This window comes from Pangasianodon hypophthalmus, chromosome 18 (assembly GCF_027358585.1).
Source record: "Pangasianodon hypophthalmus isolate fPanHyp1 chromosome 18, fPanHyp1.pri, whole genome shotgun sequence".
Taxonomy (NCBI): Eukaryota; Metazoa; Chordata; class Actinopteri; order Siluriformes; family Pangasiidae; genus Pangasianodon; species Pangasianodon hypophthalmus.
The window spans coordinates 4,219,839-4,245,153 of record NC_069727.1 but is presented as its reverse complement, the minus strand read 5'-3'; the positions used below and the strand labels follow the sequence as shown (position 1 = coordinate 4,245,153).

The 25,315-nt window shown below is 39.5% G+C and overlaps 1 protein-coding gene across 1 annotated transcript in view; it reads left to right on the top strand.

Annotated features, from left to right (window-relative positions):
* The window catches only part of exoc4 (exocyst complex component 4), a 154,380-nt gene that overhangs the window by 41,083 nt on the left and 87,982 nt on the right, over positions 1-25,315 (top strand). The window contains exons 8-10 of the mRNA XM_034313148.2: positions 5,777-5,922; positions 6,845-6,933; positions 23,948-24,044. Of these exons, the coding sequence (XP_034169039.2) occupies positions 5,777-5,922; positions 6,845-6,933; positions 23,948-24,044 (332 nt within the window). The remainder of the gene's footprint in view (positions 1-5,776; positions 5,923-6,844; positions 6,934-23,947; positions 24,045-25,315) is intronic.

Genomic DNA, 25,315 nt, shown 5'->3' with positions numbered 1-25,315 from the left:
GTACAGGTGTAGAAGACTAAAGACAAACTGTACTAAATGTTTTGGAAGGATGTTCAGTATGCGCAGATTGTGAATAAGAGTCCTGGGAAGAGCACAGGAGAGTCTTTATGAGTACTGCAGGTTTGTACCTGCTGTATCCAGGTGAGATTAGCTACTGAAGCAAAAGTGAGACTTGGGCATAAACTGTTTCGAAAGTGCAAATCTTGACAGTATCCATGTGGGACTTTCCACATCAGTAGAAAGTTAGTTACAAGTGCAAAAGCTTTATGTCATGATCTGGCACAAACATCAGAGAACAGATGATTAGGTATGCTTTTTTCCTTCAGTGGTTTAAAAGGATGTACATTGTGAGAAGGTGTAAGCAGGGACTCTAGCTATGGCAGCATAGCAAAAAAAGGAAAAGCCAGAAAGTATGATAATAGATGTTTTTGATCCAAAAATTTTGTACCAACTTGCTCAAGACAAAAAAAAAAAAGCAATAAATAGATTTGGTACAAATATAGATATAACCCTTTAATGGCTAATAAATATAGAAATAGAAATATTTTATAAATGTACATGTGCATTAACAGGCATGAAGGCGTCCTGGGACGTGTAGTGCCCCACCACTCTATTGTCAACAACCCAGAGTGGTTACTAACCCCACAGATCTGTACCTTTACCTAAGAACAAAGCTATTTAACAAAATGGTTGACTAAACAAATAGGTTTTCAAAATAGACTTAAAGATTGAGACTGTGTGTGAGTCCCAAATGCTAAATGGCTGTTTCAGAGCTGAGGGGATTTGTTGGAAAAAGTTCTACCCCCCTGCTATAATCATCATTATTCTAGGTACTAATAAAGAACCTGTCGCTTTTGATCAAAACAGATGTGTGAGATCATAATAGACCAAAATTTCATTCACGTAATGTGACTTGAGACTATTCAGTCTATATTATAGTCAGTGCTAAATTTTACTGGGAGTCAGTGTAGTGCAGATCAAATGTCGTCAAACTTGTGTGATTCTCGTAAAGACTCTAACTGGACTAACTGGAGCTTGTTTATGCACCTACTGGAGCATCCATTAACATCCAGCAAGGCATTACAGTAGTCTAACCTAGAGGAAACAGAAGCATGAGCAGGTTTTTGTTTTATATTTTTCAGCTTAGCTATGTTCGAGATGGAAATATTCTGCCCTTGTAATGTTGTTTACATGACCTTCAAACCAACCTCTGAAATCAATAACGCCTCCAAGGTCTTTCACTGCTGCACATGATGTAACTGAAAGGCCATCCAGAGTTACTACACAATCAGAGAGCATATTTCTTTGCTGGCTTTAGCCCTAGTAGAAGTACTTCTGTCTTTCTGTCTCAGAATTAAGTAGAAGGAAGTTTCTCAGCATCCGATATCTAATGTCCTTTACACATTCCTCAGCTTTATTAAGCTCATATTGGTTTTGCTGAAACATACAGCTTGACAATAGTTGTAGATGGAACACTGTATTATGGTTAATAATATGTAAGAAATAAAATGTCTGGGCGTGCTGTTATGAGAAAATAATCAGTAAGAAGCGGAGTTACTGTTACCACCCCAGAGTCGATACTATTCCAATAACAGCATGGACTAAAGTGATTTATTCCTCTTGTACCACAGCAATTTGCCACTGCTAACAATTCATTATTTTAATTTATTAAAGAATGACACATTATACTTTTTGTTCTTTACTTACATTTAATCTTGTAGAAAGTCCATGCAAGTTAGTTTCTGTTATCACTTGTGGTTATAGCCTCTATTAAGGCTCCCTCACCAGCCTCTCCTGTGTAGTTAATAATACAAAAAAAAATCTTACATTACAGAAGAACTCCAAAGCGTAAACTCCTCTGTCCCGAAAACTTTAGTGTCTGAAATTTAAAGTTACAGCTTTACCTCTGACAGTTGCGAAGCACTGACACTGGAGACTGGAAGATTCCCATAAATGTGTAAGCAGAGATTTTGAACAGCAATATTTCTGCTATTTAATTTTTTTCTATTATTTTCTCCACTCTCCTGCAGCATTATGGTTCAGGGAAATAGAATCACAGTGTGATCTCAGTCACAACTACTATTTTTCTAATGAAAACTCTTACCCTTTTCAAGGACAAATTGGAAGCAAATGCAATTTGCTTTTCACTCTGGATTGGGTGAAGCGTGAGGAAATAAGCCTCATCATTTTCTTTAATTTCTTAATGCACTTTTTGGTGCTTGACATTAGGAGTGCATGTACACACCTGAAACTCCTTCAGCACTGTGCTCTGATTTAATTATCCTGATTTGTTGGCTAATAGACTGGAAGAGGGCTGCTTTTCTGCACTCATTACGTTAAGGACGCCACTTTCACGACAAGCTACTAGGGCTTTTTAGGGTTCATTTTGATTAACCTTTGCCTGGTTGTACAGATTTACAGCTACAGTAAAATCCCACTGAGGTAAATGCTAAGTGTACAGCGACACCAACGTTCACGCACAAACCAGTCTTAGAGCTCTTAGGGTGCTTTTATACTTGTGTTTTTTTCTTCAGGCGCTGTCCGGTTTTCCTTGAGATTTTGGTACTTTTGGTAAATTATGAAAGCTGTTTTTGAGCCTCCGAGTGGTCCAGGAGGGGTCTGTTTTCTGGTCCTCTTGAAAATGGTGGTCTGGCACACGCTTCCACAGAAACTTGGTGCGATCTACATCGTGTGTGGAAGTTATCTGGTCTTGGTGCTACATGCTGAGGTACATGATTGGTTCAACTTGTCATGTTACTTCCTGTTTCAGGACCTGGAGCTTGGACTGAGAACATCATGCAAAACGTCTCCCATTCTGGCTAAAAATCTTCGTATACAAGAGCATCTTCTCGTTTGCCAGTATTCCTGCACATCCAAAAGTGCTGTTCTTCACTACTTGAGTGTTGGAACCAAAGGAAAATAATAAAAAGCATCAAATGGATGAACCTAATGCCTATTTTGCAAACCCGGAATTGTGCAAATGATCCACAGTTGGGAAGGAATTTGTGAAAGCAAACCTATTATTATGAACCCCGCCCCCAAATGTGTGTGTGTGGACTCTGGGATTCAAGCTAAGTGTTTTGTCTGAAGTGTAAAAGCATTTGCTGTTTCTCCCAGGATTGTCTGCTCTTTTCTTGGAACAAACCATGAATATTGATTTTCTTTGTCTGGCTCTTTCCCTCCTGTGTTAAACCCGGTTATTACGAAACATTCAAAAACAGCCTGCAAAAACATGATGGTGGGATTCCTAGGAGATTGAGCATCTTCCTCATGGCAAGAGCGGTTCTATGATTTCTTTCCCCTTTCAGCTGAAAGGTCAATTGGGGCTCTTTATCAAGGCTTTATTAAATGGGTGAGAGGTTGTGATTCTCAGTGATGCCCTAATTGATGGGTCTTTTTTTTTTTTTTTTTTTTTTTTTTTAGTGGCACTTCATTTAACTTTACCTTTTTTTTTTTTTTTTTTTTTTTTAAATCTTTTATCTAAAGCCATGCCAGATAAACAGAAATGAGTCATGTTACTCCTGACTGCAACCTGTGCATTTAAAGCCATGCTGTTATGGAGAACTGTGATGATTTCACTTGGAACCACTGAAACATGAAAAGTTAAAATGATAAAGAACAAACCAAAAGCAGCCCTGAGTAAGTAAATAAAAAAAAAAAATCAATAATTCGGAGTTCTCTTTAAATCTTCAATCACTAAGTTGAAAAAAGTATAACTTTCTTTTTCTAAAAGAAATGTACATCCTGGTTAAAGACAAACTTTTTCTATTAACAACTGTGTAGACCCATAGAATCAATGCATCTATATGGGATCAAATTAGGTCCCATAGTCAAAGTTTGATATTTTCTAATATATATTGTTATGAAAACTACAGGCTTTCCTGAACTGTTTCTCTTTTGATGATATAACAATCAAAAGTAAAGTTCTAGCATTTTAAAGTCACACAAAAATGAAAATGGAGAAAATTGCATTTAAAAATTTCACTTTCAATTTCATTCCACTGAAAGACACACATGTCTACTAAAAACATTACTGCCAAGTTTTAAAGAATTATAAGCTTACAGTAGGAAATCTTTCTGTACGGAGTGTATAAGAGCTCTTCTTTGTTTTGATGATGATGCTTGCAGGATATCCGAAAACTTGATCGAACCTTGGAGAAATCACGCTTATCTAGTGAGGTTTGACATCTTTACATGTACTCACTGTTTTTTCTGCTGCGTTTGTTAAACTGGCTTCTTACCTCCCCTTTTTTTTTGCCAATTCAAGGTTAAAAAAATATTCCAAATAATAACATCTCATTGCCATTTTTGTTAAAGTATATTATTGGCAGAGATTTTTTGGTCATTTTTTTTTTTAGCAGGTTTCCAGAACCTTTTCCCCCAAACTCCATGATGTATACTGTTTTTCAGTTTTTGCTGTTTTCTCGCCTTTTGTCCAGCATTCCTGGGCTAGGCTTCGGATCCACCTTGACCCTGAGCAGCTCTGAAGATGAATGAATTGTTTTATTCTTTATTCCAAAGGAAAAGTTATTGTATGCAGAGACTCTACTGAAGTGTTCTACGCCTCGCTCACGCTGTTCTCAGCGTGAAACGTTCTTTAATAACATCCACCAAGTTATCTTGCAGTAAAGGTGACTTTGGGATATAAACTTCACAGTTGCAGATTCATAGCACTAGCTGGAAGATAGCTGTGGTAAATATAATATGAGAATTATAACCTTTTTGTCTTTCTCTTTTACTCTCGGCAATGAACTGTTGGTCTGATTTCATACACAAAGCTGGCGGGATGTTAATGATGGCCCAAGGATATGATGGTGAAAACCCAGAGCTTGGTAGCGGGAGAGCTCATGGGTCAATACTCCAAACAATTCAACCTTGTTTTTTTTTTTTTTTTTTTTGGGATAACGGAAATGCTTGAGGGGAAACAAAACTTCACATCAGTTCAACGCCTCACTGTGTATGTTCATTCGTTCAGGACTTGTTTGTCCTGGGAAATAACATCATTGATTCTGGTTTCTTTTCCACACACAGAGAAAGTTCTTTGTTCTGATGCATCTGTTGGTTGACCCTCGGACTCTTTTTCCTCTATCCGCGTTTCCTCTTCTTGTCTACTTTGGTCGCCCTTAATACTTAATTTCCTCCAAGACCAGCGTAATGTAATTTAAGTAGGCTGAAGCCCCTTCATCAGGCAGCCGTTGGCATTTAATTAAGTCGGGGGGCTTACATACTCAGCTCACTCTGTCAGTGAATCAGATGGTCATTAGTAATTAATACACTGACTCTGGTGTAACTGGCGAGTTTGAGGCCGGCTCAAATAGAGCTGTCTCTGCTTCATGTGATGCTTGATGGATGTGGATGAGACCTCGTTTTTTTCCAGGTTTAATCATGTCGTTAAGAGTCAGATGTATTTCCATGTGCCGTGTCATTCTTTTTCCTGCATGCGGGGTTGCAAATAGACCACATCATTTGGGCCACTAAATTATGGAGCACTTCAAAATTGGAGAACTTTAACTTTTTTTCCTCCTCCGTCTGTCGGAGCCTCTTTTAACAGATATTTATGTATTGGGGTTTGCCCTTTTAAACAAAGTTAATCATTCAGTTTGGCTGATCCAGGTCATGAAGATCATTCTCATTTCAGTTTTATTAACACTCCTTGGCATGAAAAATATTTATGATTTCTCACAAAATCCGCTTGAGGTGTAAAATTGTAACCTATTACTACTAGAACCTGAGTCCCTCAACATGTTATCTTTATTCATGTGTGTATTTCCGGCAGGTGCTCCTGATGGACTATCTGGATGTAAAGAACACGCGCAGTGCAGCCGAACCCTCAGCCCAGCTCTCCTACGCGAGCACCGGCGGTGACTTCGGAGCCTTTTTCGCCAAGAAGAAACCACTTCGACCCAAACAGTCTCTCTTCAAGTAAGCACAGTTCACATACCCACGCATAATGACCTTTTAAAGATGTTATACAATACGTATGAAATTATTCTATTTTGTTTTAACGTGTTTTATTTCATTCTTTAATTACATGTTCATTGACTGATACAGCACAAATATTATACAGCAGTTGAATCTCAGGCATAGCAGAGCTTGAAAGTTTGCATCCTCATTAACATGCTTTACTAACATCTCGTTATGGTGTCTGATGGCTGAAATAAATCAACACTTTGTTTACTTTAAGTCTTAGTTATTACATGAACATTTAAACCAGGCTTAAACTCTCAGGCAGTTTGCTTTAAAGTTATTAGAAAGTTTTAGACTTTTATAGATCTGGAAATGGGTAAAATTTTAGTGTGAGTGTTTAGGGACACCATTATTGAAAACTATAATTTAGAAATGGAAGAAATAAAGATGTGACTGAAGATTGGACTAAAAAAGAACAAATATTTTCAGAAATTTTTATTTCCTTGGTTTCAGTGGAGTTGCTGTCTCATGCAGCTCCAGGGTCCTGGGTTTAATCCTGAGCTTAGGTCTGTGTGGAGTTTCACACATTCTCTGTGTCTGTGTGGGTTTCCTCCAGGTTCTCTGGTTTCCTCCCGTAATCAATCAAATCCACCAGTAAGTTGATTGATTATGCTAAATTGCCCCTAGATGTGACCAAGCGTATGTATGTGTGTGGACTGGCGTCGCATTCAGGCCGTATTCCCATCTCACACCAGTGTTCCCAGGATAGACTCCTAACCAGGATAAAGCTCTCACTGCAAAAAGAATGAATGAATTAGATTTTAATATCCTATCACACGTTGTTTGTTACAAATTCACGTCTTGTTGGTTTCATCTGTATGAAGTATGATGAGGGGTGTGCAAACTTTCGCACTTATGCACAAATCTCTCTTTGCAGATTTGAGTCGTCCTCCCACGCCATAAGCATGAGCGCGTACCTGCGAGAACAGCGGCGAGAACTTTACAGCAAGAGCGGAGAGCTACAAGGTGAGTGCGAGGGTGAAGGAGGGACGGGAGGTGGAGAAAGAAGAGGGAGGGAGGGAGGGAAGGTGGGCGGGGTGGGGCAGGATGGTGACAGAGAGGAGGAGAGAAAGACAATGAAGTCCTCAAGGTGAAAAAGCTGCCCTCTGATATGTATCTGCTGTGTACTGCTTGTGTCTTCTATTCCTGATGTTTCTTCTTTGACACTTTCTCCTTTTTCCCTACACACATACGCAGGGGTGAGACAGCCACCCCAGAGAGTGTCTCAGCTCCTCTCTCTCTCTCTCTCTCTCTCTCTCTCTCTCTCTCTCTCTCTCTCTCTCTCTTCTCTCATGTCAGGATGACCTTGCAGTTTCAATCAGTGGTGCTTGACAGCAGTACTTGTGCTTTTTTTTTTCTTTCCCCGCACCCAATTCCACAGAGTCACAAGCTGTGCGAAATGATGAGCGAGAGAGGTGTTGGAAAAAAGAAACCTGAGAAAGTGAGAGTGAGGCGTGAAAGACTGATGCTTCTCAGTAAATAAAGACTTTTTTTAAACCAAAAGTTTTGATTCTGTCCAAAACATTTGGTTTCGTTATAGGAAAATAATCCATGACAAGGTGGTATGATGAAGCGAGTTTACTGTTAACACACCAAAGTTGATTATTTTCCTATAGCAGCATGTTCCTAAGTGCTTTATTCCTCTTATGCCACAGCAGTTTGCTAATAAGGACACTTTTTAGTTTATTAAACAATAATCCCTCATATTTCTTGGCTGTTACATTTAATGTTGTGGAACGTCCACAAAACAAGTTACTTCCTGTTATCGCAAACAGTCGTTTCCTCACCAGCCTCTCTTTTTTTTTCTCTCTCTTAAAGTTTATAAGACACAAAAAGGCAGCTTTAGGAGCTCGATGAAGTTTTTTAGATTTATGTAGTGCTATAGAGCAGTGCTCTAATATTTCTCCTGCCGTCCTTTTCATCAAATTGAGTATGAAAGTTGGTGTCATTCATGAACACCCGCTGAAAATAGGACGAGCAAAATGCACCGATTAATACAAAACAACAAATAGTCTCTGCACTCTGCACTTTTTACCCCCTTTGGCAGTTTTTTAAAGAGTGAAACAGAAGAAAAAAATATTTGGATGGTCGAGTGCCTTGAAGCATTATAAAAAGGAGATGAGATTTCCCTGTTTCATTTAGCCTGTCACAAAAGCAAGCGTTGGGCCTCAGTCTGAGAGGTGAATAGAGGGAAAGATGATTGAAGGACTGGAATCATTTAAAAAGTGAAATAAGTTTAGCGAGAGCTGTAGGGAAGACGTCTGGAAAGTCATTGTTTTCATCCTGCTGTCATAGGAGCCATTCAAGGGTTTCTGAAGGCGTAGATTAGAAATATGAATCGAGACTGGTGGAGAAATGGTTCACACTGGCTTTAATTAAGCTTGCAGTGGAAGAGCCGAGCTCACTGAATGGCCTCGTGTGCTTTCTAGCCAAATGACGCTCTTGGCTATAGTTTAACCGTCATCAAATTTCAGCTGACCAGAGTGCTTCGGTAAATACTGTAGCAGAGTTGATCAATGTATTTAAAAAACAAAAAAATAGCTGTAATTCAGCAGCTCCAGTTTTCCAAACTAGAATCAGCAAGGCTTCTGTTGCATTTTCTTTGTTTCAGTTTATCCAGTGTGATAAGCTGAAGGAAGCTCAGAGACCAGAGGTTAGCTACAGAGAGAGACAAACTTGTCAGAAAAGACTTGCCCTGTTGGACAGATTAGTGGAGTGATGACAGTCCAAAAATTCACTGACTTAATGTTGATGGTTTAAAGATGACTGGATAGAGAAGTACGCATATTGTTCCTGTTTCAAGTTCAAACAGGCGTCTCATCTGTTCAGAGCAGAGCTGTGCATTAGGACAAAAAAGGTGCAGGAGTCAGTGTTTTTTTTTTTTACTTTACTACAGACAGTCCGATATGAAGCTTGTGGGACAAACAAAGGCAACGTTCGGGGACTTACATGGTGGACGCGCCGCAAAATCTACGACTGATAATAAATTCAGAATAGATTAAAAAAAAAACCAACAACATTGCTTAACAAAGAAAAATTAATAATCATAGATGTGGTGAATTTTTTTTTGTTAGAATATGTTTATTTAACGTTTATGGAAAGAGTCTCGAGTGTCACTGCTTTGTAACAGCGTTGTAAAGTTTCCCAGTACGAGAGAGTCTTCAGGATAGAGGAATTTTAAAAAAAATATATGCTTTTAGGTTTCTCAGTAAAATGATAAGCTGCTTTTTTTTGAGAGTGTGAAAAAGAGGGAAAATGTAGATGCTGTAACGTAAGTGGTAACAAGAACTTGTTTCATGGATGTTCCATAGCATTAAATCTCTAAATCAAATCAGCATTAAAACAATAAACTTTGAAAAGTCGTGACATGTCATTCATTAATAAGTTAAACAATGTAATCATTGATAGATGTGGTATAAGAGGAATAACTTATGGATAGATGGATAGATCGCTGTGGTAGAAGTGGATAGTGGATAGATAGCTGTGGTATAAGTGGAATAACTCCTGATCTTGCTGATATACACTTGGCTTCATATCAGGCCCTATAACATCATCCTGGGATGGATTATTTTGTATAACTGCATGGTCTGTTGTGTGTTATTGCTTATGTACCATAGACACAGCAGGTGGTAGAGCTGTGCCTTCGTTTTACATCGTAATTGAATATGTTGTATTTGGTATTTATCAGCTCCTGTGACAGAGTAAAATCTACACATCTTGAAATCAACATCATGAATATTGCAGAATTTAATCAGGTCCTGTCTGGGCAAAACGGCTTTAGTTTTGTGTGTGTGTGTGTCTGTGTGTGTGTGTCTGTGTGTGTGTGTGTCTGTGTGTGTGTCTGTGTGTCTGTGTCTGTGTGTCTGTGTGTGTGTGTCTGTGTGTGTGTGTCACGTCACTCTCTCCTCCTGTATTCTTCTCTCTCTCTCTCTCTCTCTCTCTCTCTCTCTCTCCTCTGTCGCTTTCTCGCTACTTTCCCCCTGGGACTATGTGAAGGCACTGCTGTGGTAGTTATTATAAAAACACACATGAGCCTCTGAAGCTTAATTACAGCCTTCGCAGCTCGAGCATGACTTATACAGTTCAATTAATCCGCAACTTCCATCCGAAGGGTTCATTACCGCTCAACATGTGTGCACATCTGCATCTCTATTCCACTCTCCGTATCCTGCACTGTACTCCAGACGTGACACTCAGGTTTGAAGCACACAGGATAATGGAGGAGAAATGACTGGATGCGATGGAGGTCTCATTTCCGTCTCATTTCTCCATATAAAGCTAATGAGAAGAAGGGAGTGCTGCTCGTAATGGAGAGATGGAGACTGCTGGAAGCTTCTATGCTCCTCACGTGTAATAAACGTATCATAAAAACGTACACTAAAGGAAACAGACCAATCAGAATCCAGAATTCAGCAATGCTGTGATATATAAAGAGGTTTGTAGGGAACCGAGTTATTCACAGAAAACTAACATTCCCTGGTTTCCTGCAAACGCTGGTTATAAATTAAGTTTATACTTCAGGCCATAGAGGGAGTTAAACACAACAAAGCAGAGCGAGAACTCTGTATTAGCAATCTTGTTTATAAATAATAGCTCCATTCCCCGGAGGCATGGGAGATAGTGTTTGGCGGGTCGAGAGAACGGTCCGCGGGAGGGCAAGCGATGTTTTCTGTCAGTCTCATGAAGCACAATGGAGCAGGAGAGGTGCAAATGGAAAATTGTCTCACCGGCAGAAAGGTGTGTGTGTGTGTGTGTGTGTGTGTGTGTGTGTGTGTGTGAGAGAGAGAGAGTGAGAGAGAGATGTAAGAGAGAGAGATTAGGGAGAGCATGGGGAGTAGCTGTCTTTTAGACCTTTTTTTTCATGGTGATAGAAATGCTTGAGCATGTTAGAGAATATTTCACTGAACATCTCCTGGTGTGTTGTGAAGCTCAGCTGTTTAAAAGCTCAACAGTGGAGGACCCGTAACAGTTAGACTTTCTTCAACATCAGGTCATGCTAAATTGGGTGGGAATTGTATGAATCGTTGCCTCATATGGGCTGGCAATGAGTATATTCAAAGTGATGGACACACAGATGGATAATAAAAATCTGATTTAACTGAAATCTGATTTAAGAAACCAAAGGGCCTTTTTTTGTGATTTTTGCAAGATGTGTTTATTGTGCATATTGTAAAGCAAACATTGATTTGCCTTAGGTGTTCATGTTCTCCACGTAATAAATCTCTGACTTCTGAACACTACAATGTGGCCTCAGTGCTCACATACTCAGTTCCTCCCTATAGACTATAAAAGAAACCTACAGTAGCTGATGTGAGCTGGTATAGAGTGCCTGATCATTTTCACATCATGCGTGTTACAGGGGAAAAAAGCAGATCAGCTGGGAACGCGGCGATCAATACCTGACTTGCGCTAACCTCACTATTATGATTTATTATATAAATAATTGGTGCCTGAAATGAAATTGAACTTTGTCTGCAGCAAAGTCAATAATTGCATGAGAATTAAATGGCCTTGTGGAGTTAAAAAATGTACGATCGCTTATTCTCTTCAGAGACTCGTCCTTGTCGCTGGTCCTGAATTCGTTCCCTCCGTCCATCTTCGCTCGATTTCTTTCTTTATCAATATTTATTGCGTTGTGGGTCAGCAATATTAACAGAAATGGCACGGGATGCAAGCGAAAGAAACAACCTGATGCTAACTTCTCAATTCACAGGATTACTCTTACCTCCATCACGTACCACTTCTTCCACGGGGCTCTTCTTGTGAAAGCCATAGTTCTTTTACTCATGCAGGTCAGTTTGGGAGTGTAATCTGTTCAGAGTAGTGTAGGATATCAGCAACATTAATGTGATAATGAGAGCAACATAACATAAAATGGGGTTTGAGAGTAAGTTCGAATTGAGCAGTTGGGCCTTGTGGTGTGAAAGTACCTTACTTGATTCAGATTGAAGAAAATTTCAAATTGGCTTTTAGTTATGTAGAAAGCCCACCATGCTTGTCTTGCATGGAAGCAAAAAAAAAAAAAAAAAAAATCAGTGTGTAATAATTAAAAAACAACACTACTGAATTCAGAGTATTGAAATATATTATTGTGAGAAATCTGTATGTATTTGTTTTGAATAAACCTCATTGAAATTCAGAGTTGTTTATTTTAGCTTTCACAGATTTTTGCGTTTTAAAAGTCAAATTTTCTCAAAAAATTAAGCATTTATTATATTCATATCTAGATTCAAATCTAGATTAAATTTTTTCAGTGTTTGAAGATTCAAATTAAGGCTAGTCATTCCAGTCATACGACAGCTACTAATCAGGGATGATCAAGTTGAACACGTTCTTTAAGATATGTGAAGCCGCTGCTTCACAGGGCAGCGTAACGCACTTGGGAGAAAGCACTATCCACCCCCTTCTGCATACATGATCTTAGCAGTGCTCACAATCGGCTAGTGTCACTGTGATTGACAGTAGAGCCATCCCACCCAGAGAGCACGGCCAACTTTGCTCTCATGCACTCCCAGCCACGGATGGCTGTGGCATCGTCAGGATTCAAACTCATGATCTCTGAATGAACGCTTTTCTGCATTTTTTGCATCCATAGTCTCGATAGATTGCCTGCTGGAGTGAAACTTTGAACATTTTTACTACAACGTGACTACTTGGTAGCACAGTGGACAACCATGCCATCTGACTAATCTGCTCTGTCTTAAAAGCATCAACCTGATGACTTTGTTGTCCATAGTGTAGAATGTAGTGATTTAAGTGAAACAGTCCGACTAGTCTTGAAGAGGCAGTCTGTGCTTGGCCCTTTAAGTTCTTACCCTGGAGGCTCTGGATGCTAAGATTTAGCTGGTATACCAGGTGGAAGCTACCTTTGATATTCTGGATTGTTGCAGGGTGTAAAGATATTAAAGATGAGACTCTGAAAGGAGGGGTAGATTCACATAGCACTCCTCTTACACGCCCCTGTGTTCTGCTTTGCCCTTAAATCGTTACTGCCTGTGTGGCTGATAGTGGTGTCTTGGCTCATTGGAGATGATTTGTGAGAGAAGGGAAAGTGCATTGTTGGCTCTTGCACCCCGTATTTCTGCACCTGTGTACCACCGGGGGCAATCTGTTCTTTATTTAAGAGTTAATTAGATTGAAAATATCAGCTTTGTTTGCAGTTTATTTCGGTCTCTTGGTGTGTCTTTTGCTTCTACAGCTGCACCATAATACTTGCTACTACTGGAGCTCCTGCAGTGAGGCCTTAAACTCTTTCCTCATCTCTCTCTCTCTTGTCTCTCTTTCTCATTCTACCTTTTGTTTGAGATTTGATTGATCCACATCTTCCAACAGTTGGCCTCGGGATTGATGCATTGATGTTTCCCAGCCTCCTCTATCTGTTGATGAAGGCTAGAGACAGTGTGCAATCAAGCCTTTCTGAGAGAACGAGGAATAGAGAGGAGAGCAGGACAGAAAGCATTGTTAGACGGTAATTGTTGGCATAAATGACACAATCACGACGCTTTTTGGCGACCAATGACGAGCCCGGAAAATGATAAAAGAAGAAAGGGTCACCAGTTTGCCTCGGGAAGGAGGTGTGGCAGAGACACTCTTGAAGATTTCTCAGGATACAATGGCTGCTGATTGACTTTGATAATTGTGCCCACTCTTAGACAACACACTCACACACACACACTCACTCACTGAAACATCCTCTTCACACTTGCTCACTATACAGTCCTCATGTTGTTCATAACAAGTCTTCAGGTAACTCACGTCAGAGATAAACAAGACAGGTGGGAGAGCATTTAAATTCCCACCATGCTGCTGTGGTTTTATTCAGAATCTCCTTCTAGCCTTTAATATGAACTCAAAACAAACACACACAGCGATCAGATCTGCTGTTACAGTTAATTCAGTTCTGCACTGACCAAGGCACTGGCTTATGATGGTACAAGATTTATTTTGTCTTGTTAACATTTTTAATGCGGCTCTCAAAAGCTCAGTGCGACTTGAATTTAGTGATTTACTATTTTGGACGTTTGATTAAAGTTTTTTAGAGGAGCAGTTTGTAATTTATAGAGCCCTCTGTTGCCTGCAAGGGGAATTGCAAGGAAAAAAAAAAGACGAGCCTTCCTCAACCAAGCCTGAGATAGTGCTTGCTACAGAACCTCCTATAAGAACCCACACAATGCTGTACCACATGAAACCCCTTCCATCTCCTGGACATTTGGCTTGACTCTGCCCAGATTCACCCGTGTAGGAGGAGCTGCACCAGGTCTGACTCCACGCCATGGACTTTTAGTTTTGCAGCGAGGTGTACAGTTGAATGCACATGCTTCTTGTTTCCTATTACAGTGCCACTGTGTTCTGGCCGGGGACGGAGCTTATTTCAGGGCCAGAAAAATGCAAAAAGTCGCCTAAACTAGCTGGATCCAGGGTATTGTTATATTATTACTCTATAATTTATTGTTTAGTTTTTTAAAAATGATTATATTGATTATTACAGATCTAGGAACATTTTTAAACATTACACACTGCACCTTTAAAGGTTTCTTTCACTGTTAACTTTTTTCAGGTGTAATCGTTAGGATAAAATCTGCAGGCACATGAATTCACATGGGGCTGAAAACAAAGCTTTGGTTCACTATGTAGCTTATGCAAACACACATTATAAAAGTTTTATAAAGCAGTGTGCAATCTTTTTCATCTTGAAGACTTTTATTTATTATTTTAAGCTAAGTAGTTCTGAGAGTAACTTTCAGTCTGCAAACAGAGAGAAAATGATAAACCATTTGAGGAAAAAACATTAATTTCGAAGTGTTTATCTCTTAGGAATTGAGAAACCTGATATTTGCATTTTGCTATTATTCCATAAAATCAAATATTAAGTTGAGGCATACGTGCATCTTGATTCGGAAACCCTCGCGCTGTTGGTGGTGTCGTCGGCAGATGGTGAACGGCCCGGTCGGATGTTCCTCGCTCCATTTGTTCGGCTGTAATTTTATTGCAGCGGATGATTATTACCTCAACAACATTATGGCTTTGATTGTGTTGATGTTGTTTTTTTCTTTTCTTCATATTGATGCTGACTGTGACTAGTGAAATCCAGAGAAAGATCTCATCACGGAGAGCTGATTGAATTAGCCGAGCGCTGAAATGATGACAGTTCGTGATCGTCTGAAATGGACTGAGGAGGTAATAACACACGGACACGGCAGCGCGTATTGATGGATGGGGTAAATATGGAGGAAAAGACAAGTAACGGGCTTCTGTTGTGTCAACTGCAGATTGGATGGAGCAACTGTTCTTTCACTGATGATGTCTTGATGCTTTCTTAACAAGAGAATCTGTGTTCCTTTGGTTGTGTAGGTGATGGAGTGGTGTGGTATGGAAAAAATTGCATATTGGGATTATATTAATATATAATGTAATCGCAATACTGTCTAATATATTAAAAAAAAAACCTGACAAAACCAGGATGTTTCATGATTAAAGATTGGCCTATGCTAATTTGACAGAAATGGTGTTTATCAAAGTACATACATTTCAAATCTGAAACTTTGGAAATGGGTCACACTGGCACAAAAAATGTTAAAGGAGCAGTTTATAATTTCTGTAAGGCAAATTAATTGCAGTATAAAACTTCTTCTTATAACCAACCCCATCCACTACATGCCTTCATGTGAGTTGCCATTAAAGAAAAGACCAACAAACAAAAAGGGATCATAAACTCTGTATCTGACCCAAAAATGTTTTAAACTTGCTGTTTTTATAATTACTTTATTTATAAAAACTATTCATATACTGAGCACCGGATCTGTGTTCTCTGTGCTCGTGTAAATTTTGTGATTTCTGCACACACATAGTAAATGTTTATGTAACCTTTTCCCTTGCTATGTTGAAGGAATTTTACGAGAACGTTTTCAGCCCTTGGCCAACGTTGTTTTTCACTTATTGTTTAATTGAGTGCGAAGCTAAATAGCAAACAATTTGGACTGATTTGGAAAACAATCACTTTAAAGTGATTGGCTCATCATTTTGTTTAAAAAGCTCCCTAGAAGAAAAGTACCAAGAAGAATTCATGAAGCCCTGGAACCACCAGGCACAAAATGGCCCGAAAGAATCAATGATCTATTACTATTATTTAAACAAATGGATTTCTAATGAGAATGATTTTTTTTTTTTTTTTTATAGAAAAAGATAAGTAGTATCTCCTATTATATGAGTTGAAAATTTGAATTATTGTGTATAAATTGTGTATAATGTTTATTTTATACAAAATTTTTGCTCATTTTAATGCAGGATGCCAATAAATGGCAATAATAGCACATTATTTCTTATTCACAGTATGAAAGGGAGCAGTTTATTCAGTCTTTTGTGGTGTTTTCTATGTAAATAGGAGGTTGGGTTGTCTTTGCTGTTATTTGACAGAGGGCACACACCTAATCAAGTACTGAAGAAAAGGGATTTGTGTGTGTGTGTGTGTGTGTGTGTGTGTTTCCCAGCCTGTGCTAATTTTAATCAGCACCGAGACTGTCATTGCGCCTGTCACAGGCATGTTTACCTTTAATCTGTGTTGGGGTGATTGGAGGGGAGAGATGTAGGGAGAAAGAATGGAGGGAGAGGAGGACGGTGGTGGCTGCCTGGGTGGGTGAAACAGATAGACCACCTACACACACACACACACACACACACACACACACACACACACACACCCCAAATCAAAGGGCTGTTGAGAGCAGTTTAACTGCAGTGGATGCCCATTGCTGATTAGAGAAAGCAGTGTTTAGTGGAATAAGTGTTTGATTTGGAATGGAGGCTTTTATTTAGCTTTGTGAAATGAGTCAAACGAAGACATGGTGAAAGATAGTAATCATGAGAGTGACACAGACGCTAGGTGAAACTTTATTTGTATGTTTTTTTTAAACAGGAGAGTGGTGAATCATCTCAGCTTCATCTCACTTTTTTTTTTCCCCCCTTGCAGTCGTGTGTCACACTTACAACAAACGTATCAAAAAACAGATTGGTATGCTACTCTAATGATACCCAGCCCTATTGCTACGCATTCTGATTGTGACATGCCTTGCAACATAATATAGCGAACTGCTGGACTTGTACGGAGTCGCAGAAATTGGCCATGCTGTCTGGGTGGGAGGGGCATGCTCACTCTCCACAAGCCAGTCGTGACCATCTGTGAACTGATGTATGAGGAAGAGGGCAGATAGCGCTTTCCTCTGAATGTGTTACTCTGCTTTGTGATGGAGCATGGGCAACAGTTCAAAAAGATGTACATGACTGGCTTCATATGTCTCAGAGGAAGCATGTGCTAGCCCTCACCGTGCCCGGTTGGTAGCTGGGGAGAGCCGGGAAATGGCAGGTGACCAAACTGGGGGAGAAAATGGGGGGAAATAAAGTTTTACCTGCTGCAATTTTACCAATATTATTATTTCTGTAATGCTCGTAGAGTGCAATAACAAATATATTTTGTGTTATTAGTGTGATAATGATTAACAAATGATGTACTGCACAGCTTCTGTATGGAGCGTGTTCTTTGATTTCTGTCATATTTGAAGTGCTGGCATATTGTCGAGCGCTACATGCTCAATAATTCATTCACCTCGATTGGCTGCATTTACATATTAATTTGTATTTATTTATTTATCATTCTGCAGCAATTGTCAACCTGTTCCCTCTTTGGCCTCAGCTGTCTGCTGGCGCTGGCTGGAATATTATCCCTTCCAATTAATTTGAATAATAGACGTAGCTCATTAGGAGCCAATCATACATGAAGACATGGCAGCAGAATTGGAACCAGACGGCAGGGACTCTATGAATTATTGAGTTGGCCTGGTCTTATTAGAGCAGTGGGTTTCTGCCCAAAAGCACTGACTGCTTGCGCACACACACAAACACACACACACACACACACACACTGTTTTGTATGTGCACACCTGTTGACCTTTATGCGGCACTGAGAAGACTTGGCAGATGGTTGTGGGTTGTGGAGTGTGTTGCCTGAATGCACTAAATTGCCTTTTTCCTTTTAAGTGCCAGCTCTGTTGTTCATCACACTGGAGATGCTGGAAAAAGTCTGGAGGCCTAGGACTGTGTGTGTGTGTGTGTGTGTGTGTGTGTTAGGATGTAACTGAATACAGTTATGAACAGGAGATGGACTATTCCCATTTATTTATTTATTTATTTATTTTTATTTTATTTAAGAAAGCTGATCAGAAAGGTTCACAGAGCATCGAGTTGAGACTAGAGGATTGTAATTCCACAGGACATAATAAAAAAAAGTCACACAAGCAGTCAAGATGTACAAAAGGAGACCACAGTCATTAACATGACTGAGCTCTGTTGCAGGATGGTTTAAATTAGGCTACTAGTTTGTTTAACTCATTCTGGTTTAGGCCACACCAGCTTCAGGTTTAATGCTGTGTTTGACTAAAAGTAGTGACTTGCAATTTCGGATATCCAGCTAAGAAATATGAAAGAAAACACGTCCTCAACTTGGAATTCCTACTCGGAAAGCCTGGACGGTTTCTTCAACCCTCAGTTGAGCAGTCAAAATGGTCGCTCACAGCGTGAAGAGTAAACAAATGTGTCCCATGTTTATTTCCCACTTTGTAGCTTGAACAGATAGAGGTTTTGACGGAATGAATGAGTAATTCAGAGATCCCACTTCCCACTTCTGAGTTAAGTTGATTGCAGTGTAAATCTGAATGCAGGTACAGATACGGATATTTGGAGCACTAAACAGGTACAGATATAGCATAAGCATATTTACACTCTCTTCTCCAAGTGTGTGTGAGCCATATGTTCTATATGCTCCAAATGAACACACACTGTTTATACCTCAGATGTATCATTATCTGTATATGCTGGTGTGTATACACACACACACACACACACACACAGTATAGCTACAAGAAAGAAAAGACAAGCACACACACAGCATACGCAGCCAAGTCCACAGGGATGGTTGGTGTTATTGAAGGCGTCGCACATCTCCGTTTCTCTCTCTCTCTCTCTCCTCTCCATCGTAGCAGGGCCGAATACATCACAGATCAAGCCGTTTCTAATCAAACCCGGGGAAGTGTGGCTAATGCAATTTCACTAAGTCACTGGCTGGCTTGATTGTACGCGGGCGGGCCGGGAAGAGGCGAGCGTGCGAGGGCTGGATTTGCCCGTGTTATGTGCAGTACACTTCATTTCCACACTCAGATAGCCCCCACAGCAGACACACCCCTCCCCTCTAATCCGAGATCAGTCACTGCCACAGGGGAGAGGCTCTAACACACACACACACACACACACACACACACACACACACACACTACACAGAAGGTGCACAAATGCCCAGCAAACAAAGCTTCTCATGTTGACAAGAAATGCAAACACACAGACAAATGTTAACAATTGTTTTGTTGTGTGACAGAGGTGAACTTATTGCAAATGTGTTTGCAAATGTGTTAGTCTGCTGAAACTTTTGGAAATGCGAGTCTCACCCACGCAGGTGCTTTCATTGTTACTCCAATCACAGGCCGCTCTGTCTCTCTCTGTGTCTCTGTGTAATTTACTGCCTGACCTTTCCCTGGTTGTCCCACATCACCACTAAAATTAATTCAAAGAGACGCTTAAATCCTGAATCACTCTTCTGCTGTTTTCCTTTCACGCTTTTATATATATGATTGCTTGATTTACGATTAGTTTACATAATTTCTCTCTCCCTGTCTTGCTGTCTCTTCTCTGTGTTTGTAAGTCTGTTTCTCTCTCTGTCTTACATATTTCTCTCTCTCTCTCTGTCTGTCCATCTCTCTTCTTCTCTCTGTCTCTCTTTTTCTCTTTCTGTCTCTATCTTTTGTCTCTTTTTCCCACTCTGACTCTGTCAATCTATCTATCTCTCTCTCTCTCTCTGATGTACAATATATTGCCAAAGCATTTATGTGGGCAAGGAATAAAGCCTGAACACAGAACAAATGATAAGATGAAGAAAAAACAGACAAAACATAAAAGTACAGTCTATGGGCTATGAGTGGTGTGTGTGTGTGCGCGTGTCCGTGTGTCTGAGTTCGTGTGTGTGTGTGTGTGTGTGTGTGTGTGTGTGTGTGTGTGTGTGTGTGTGTGTGTGTGAGTTCATGCATCACTGTTTGGTTGACTCTCCGCTCTTTTTGTGGGAGGCATCGATGTAACATACCGCTAGTGAAATGCAGTCTCTTTTTTCTCCAAACAAATACTGAAGTCGTGTGTCATTCTCCAGCTTTTTGAAGTCAGAACAAATAAGTTCAAACTTGGGATAGAATTGTTTTTGAGTTTGGTTATAGTTAGGACGGGAGGTTAGGAAGTGTAACTCTGTGTCTAATACTCCTTGGCTACAGTACAGGTGCAACCTGCTCTCTGTGTGCAGCCAGCTGTGTCTAAACAACAAGGACAGATTCTCTCTGTTTCTCCATCTCTCTCACTTTGTGTGTCTCTTCTCTCCTTTCTTTCTCTCTCTCTCTCTCTCTGTCTTTTTGTCTCTGTGGCTGCCTCTCTCACTCTGTGTCTCTCTCTCACTATTTCTCTCTCTCTCTCTCTGATGGTGTGTGGCAGCAGCTTTTGTTTAGGAGACGTAATTGAGTCTTAATTGAATTGGCATCAGAGAGAAAAAGAAGGAAAGCGCGGAGGAGGAAGGAAAATTGGACGTGGGCTCCATTTCCACTTAGCAGCTCGAATTGTCTCTATAGAAATAAATTTCACGGAAGCCGCAGCAATAAAAGAAATTCTGTGTGAAAGCTTTTAGTAAGCATAAAGGTTCTGTTGTCTTTGCTTAAATGAGAAAAGAAGCAGGGAATGAAAAGGAGCTTCGTACCTTACGCTCTTATATGAATATGAATGCTGAAGTGATTTTGTGGATTCCAGCTCCGGTGGTCGTGTGTTTCACTACATACAATAACCTGACTGTAATATCCTTACGATAATATACTTACGATAATATACTTATGATTATGCACAGCGTCGATCATTAACGAAACATCACTGGTGATTGAAATCTTATGCACACAACATTCAACCTAGTGCGAATGTAAAAGTTTGTGCACTCTACATATGTGTAAGGTTTCATAAAATTGTCAAATAATATGCTAAGATATTAAAAATAATAATAATAAACAGCTCAAAACCACATGGAATACCATAGCAGCCATAGCTGCACCCTGGAATGCCATAGTAACCACTTAGCAACACCCCAGGAACCACTGAGAAACCCCCATTATCAAAAAGTTGGAATATCATAACAACCAGCTACTACTTGAGTAGCAACCACTTGACTACCGCATAGCTACACCCTAGCTACACCCTGGAATACCATAGCAACCACTTAGCAACATCCTATCAACCACGGGGATAACATAGCAGCCACATACAGTAGCTACACCCTGGAATACCATATTAACTACATAGCAACACCCTAGCAACCACCTAGCAACTTTCTTTCAACCAGCTAGTATAACAGAGCCACTATCTGGAATAACATAGCAACCATGTGGCAACACCCTAGCAACCAGTTTGTAATATCATTACAACCAGCTACTAACTGAAAGCAGCCACTTAGGGATAACATCACAATCATCTAGCAAGTCTCTAGCTACCCCCTGGAATACCATGGCGACCACATAGCAAGGCCCTAGCAACCAGGTGAAATAGCAACCAGCTACTAACTGAGTTGCAACTGCAACATCCTGCCAACCACATGGAATACCATAGCAACTATAGCACTGCCATAGCAACCACCCTCTTTTTTATTTAATCTAAACCTCACAAATGAATTTCTTATTCTTACTCAGCTTTTGACTACTTTTTATCATTTTTTTTTTTTTTTTTTACTAAAAAAAGTCCCCCCCCCCCTAATTTTTTTTTTTTTTTTTTTTTTTTTTTTTTTTTTTTTATGGCCAAAGTTTGTGCGTGTGTTTGCACGTGTGTGTGTGTGTGTGTGTGTGTTTCAGAGCAGCATGGTTAAAATGAGTCCCCTCGGTGTTGTGAATAACATTGACAGTGTGAGGAGAGACGACAGGGTGTTGTTATTTATAACCAGTGAGCCACTGGTCCATACACAAACTCTCTCGCTCCCTGTCGTTGGGAATTTTTTTTTTTTTATTGACACCACATGCGATCCCCTCCGAGTCAATGATATTGATCGTGTGGATGAGTGGAGGTAATAAGCACTGCAGCTTGGCTGGTTTCTCTAAACCCGCTGTCTAGATGACTGACTTACACAGCCATGATTTTCTTATTAACCCTGTTAATGCGGGCTGCGCAAGTGGTCACACGGGGCCACGCACACACGCACACACACACGCACACACACACACACACACACACAGGACACTCTTCTGAACCTCATTGTCTGGATAAATTTGCTAACATGGAGAGTTTTATTTATTTGGTTAAGCATTCTAATCAGTCTGTACAGAATTTCACAGATTTTTTTGTGATTGTTGCAGCCAAAAATGCTTGATTTGCCTGCGGCTTTTTTTTTCCGAAATCTGTGATGCAACTTGCAAAGAAATTTGTGGGTTTTTTTTGAGGAAAGCTACTTCAACTGGCGAAATTGCAATTGCACGAAATTCGCAGTGATGAGTTTCGCACCGTCTTTCGCAGTGATGCTTGTTGGTAAATGAGACTTTTTAGCGGTACTCATGTTCGACGCACGTGAAGCGAAGAGGGCTTTGGCTGAATGTGTGTTGTGATGATGTCACATGGCATGCCTTGGCCCAAATCTGCGGAAAATCTGCTGTATTTGGAAAAATTGCGAGCTCCTCCGAATATTGAAGAGTTGCTTGATTTTGCGTTAAGTTCTGCGCAAAAATGTTGAAATCGTGGAGGGACTGTCTAATTGGACAGCTTTTCTGTCTTCATGTTAGTTTATCACAATCAGTGCAGGAATGATGTGACTACACGTTTTATATAGAATTTCATATTGTGTATAACATATTATGATTCCATGCAATTCTGTGTTTAGATTAAAATTTATTCGTGTCCCTGGTCATATTTTGCATGATTCATCAGTATCAAAGACATAATTCCAGAATCTTCCATACAAATATAATGACATATTACTGACATATTGTAAATAAATAAATGAATGAAAGAATGAATAAATAAACTTCCACTTTTAATATTTCAACTCTACCACAGAATAGAATAAATTGGTTTATTACATCTGTAAAATACTGGTCTTTATTGTTGTACTGTTTTTCAAGAATAATCAGTATAAATCACATAAAAGACAAAATTCCTGATTTATAATGCCTTTGCCAACCTGTAAACATTCTCCAGAGATGATATACACGTACAGACGGGGGAAAGAAAACCCTAAACAGTTAATAATATTAATATTGTTTCTCTTCCCCTCATGTCCAGCCATTATCAAGGTTTATACCACAGCGCAGTTGAATGCTCGAATTTGATTGGTCAGTAGGAATACATTTTTTTTTTTCTTTTTTTTTTTTTTTTTTTTGTAGTTCCGGCTATAATATAAAAAAATAAAAACAAAGTAATTCTTATAATTGTTAATGTTTTGAACTTTTTTGTTAGGAGACGTTTATTTAACATTTACGGAAGGAGTCTCGGTTACGCTTTTGTGTGTGTGTGTGTGTGTGTGTGTGTGTGTGTGTGTGTGTGTGAGAGAGAGTGAGTGAGTGAGTGAGTGAGTGAGTGGCTGGTGAGGGAACGGCTGTTTATCGCAGCTATAACGTAAGTGAGAACAGGAATTAACTTGTCTCTCAGACGTTCCGCAACATTAAAAATAACTATATAACTGTTAAAATATATGCCATGTCATTCATTAATAAATAAAACAGTGTAATTGTTGGCAAAACTCTGGTATAAGTGGAATAACACACTCCATGTTGACGTTTTAATTAGCTGACTTTGTTTCTGTATCGACTCCTATTTGCGAACTTCTACAATTTTCCAGAAATACATTGATCACTAATCAGTTCCTCTTCATCCTGTGCAGGAGGAGCTGATGATAACCTGATCGAAGGAGGAGAGACCAAGTTCCTGTGTAAGCCCGGAGCCAGGAACATCACCGTCATCTTCCAGCCTTTGCTCAGGTAGGCTTTAGTAAACACATATCCTTGTCTTTTTTTTTTTTTTTTTTTTTTAAAAACCCTGGGTATGTCAACACACACAGTATTCATCCTTTCATCATTTTTTCCTCCCTGGTTGTTATGATGTTACCAGGCAGCGGCCTTGATTTTGCATTCCTCTGACAGCGTCAGTTGAAGGAGCCCATTTACCCTTCCCTCCACATTCAATTTTACATTCAATTTTCCAATCTGCCCCATCATCCGATCTGTCCCCACTAATGCCCTCTCATGTTACCGGCGCATTACGGAGACGTAACCAAACCACGGTCAGCCCAGCCGGAACGTGACTGCACTGCCCAGTAGTCAGAATGCTTGCAATTAGATTTGAGCTGTGCTCCATTTATTTATTTCCTCCTCTTATGTGGGCATTGGCACCGTCTGCCGGGAATCCCTGTGTTTATGGGCTTTGTTAGATTTAGCTGCATTTAAAACAAAAAAAAAAACAACCCAGAGGTTTGTTCTGATTGTTTCAGAAAGTGCTTTCTTAACCTCACCAATCTTTGAAATTGGAAATTAAGTTTCTGGAATTGATAGCTCTACAAAATAAATAAATAAATAAATAAATAAATAAAAGAGCAGAAACCTCCCTTCACTTCCTAAACTCATTTCTACAGGGTTCTGCATAGAACCTGAAGGGTTCTAGATTTGATCTTTTCACTGTATTTCGAGTTGGGGTGAGTGATATGACAAAAATATTACGATCATTTCTATGATACACGATATATAGGTTTGGTCATAAACTACCAGTTAACACTGAAAAAATTATTCAAAACATTTTTGAATTTTAAAGATTAAGCTGCTTCCAGATAGTTTGTAATTATTAAAAAAAATAATAAAAAGATATCACGATATCTACGATATACTGACATAATTTATCACAATATCAATGTTATATGATCATATAGCCCAACCCTACCTTGAGAATTGACCTTACCTTCAGATTCTCTGAATATTCAAATTAGAAACACCCCCAACACTACATACCCCACTTCCTTTGGCTAACCTGCATTTGCATATCGAACCTGATTGGCTCTTATATTTTATGATGTAATAACATTTGCCTGTGGCATGTTCAGTACAAACTCAGATTTCAAGAGATAGTGAGGCTTTTAGCAAAACTGACGCAGTGAATTTTTTTGTATTTTGACTCTTTGAAAATATTTGACCATGAAAACTATTTCTATTTCCTTGTTCTTAACTTCACCTTCAGTCAAGTTTCAGTTTGACTGTAGCAT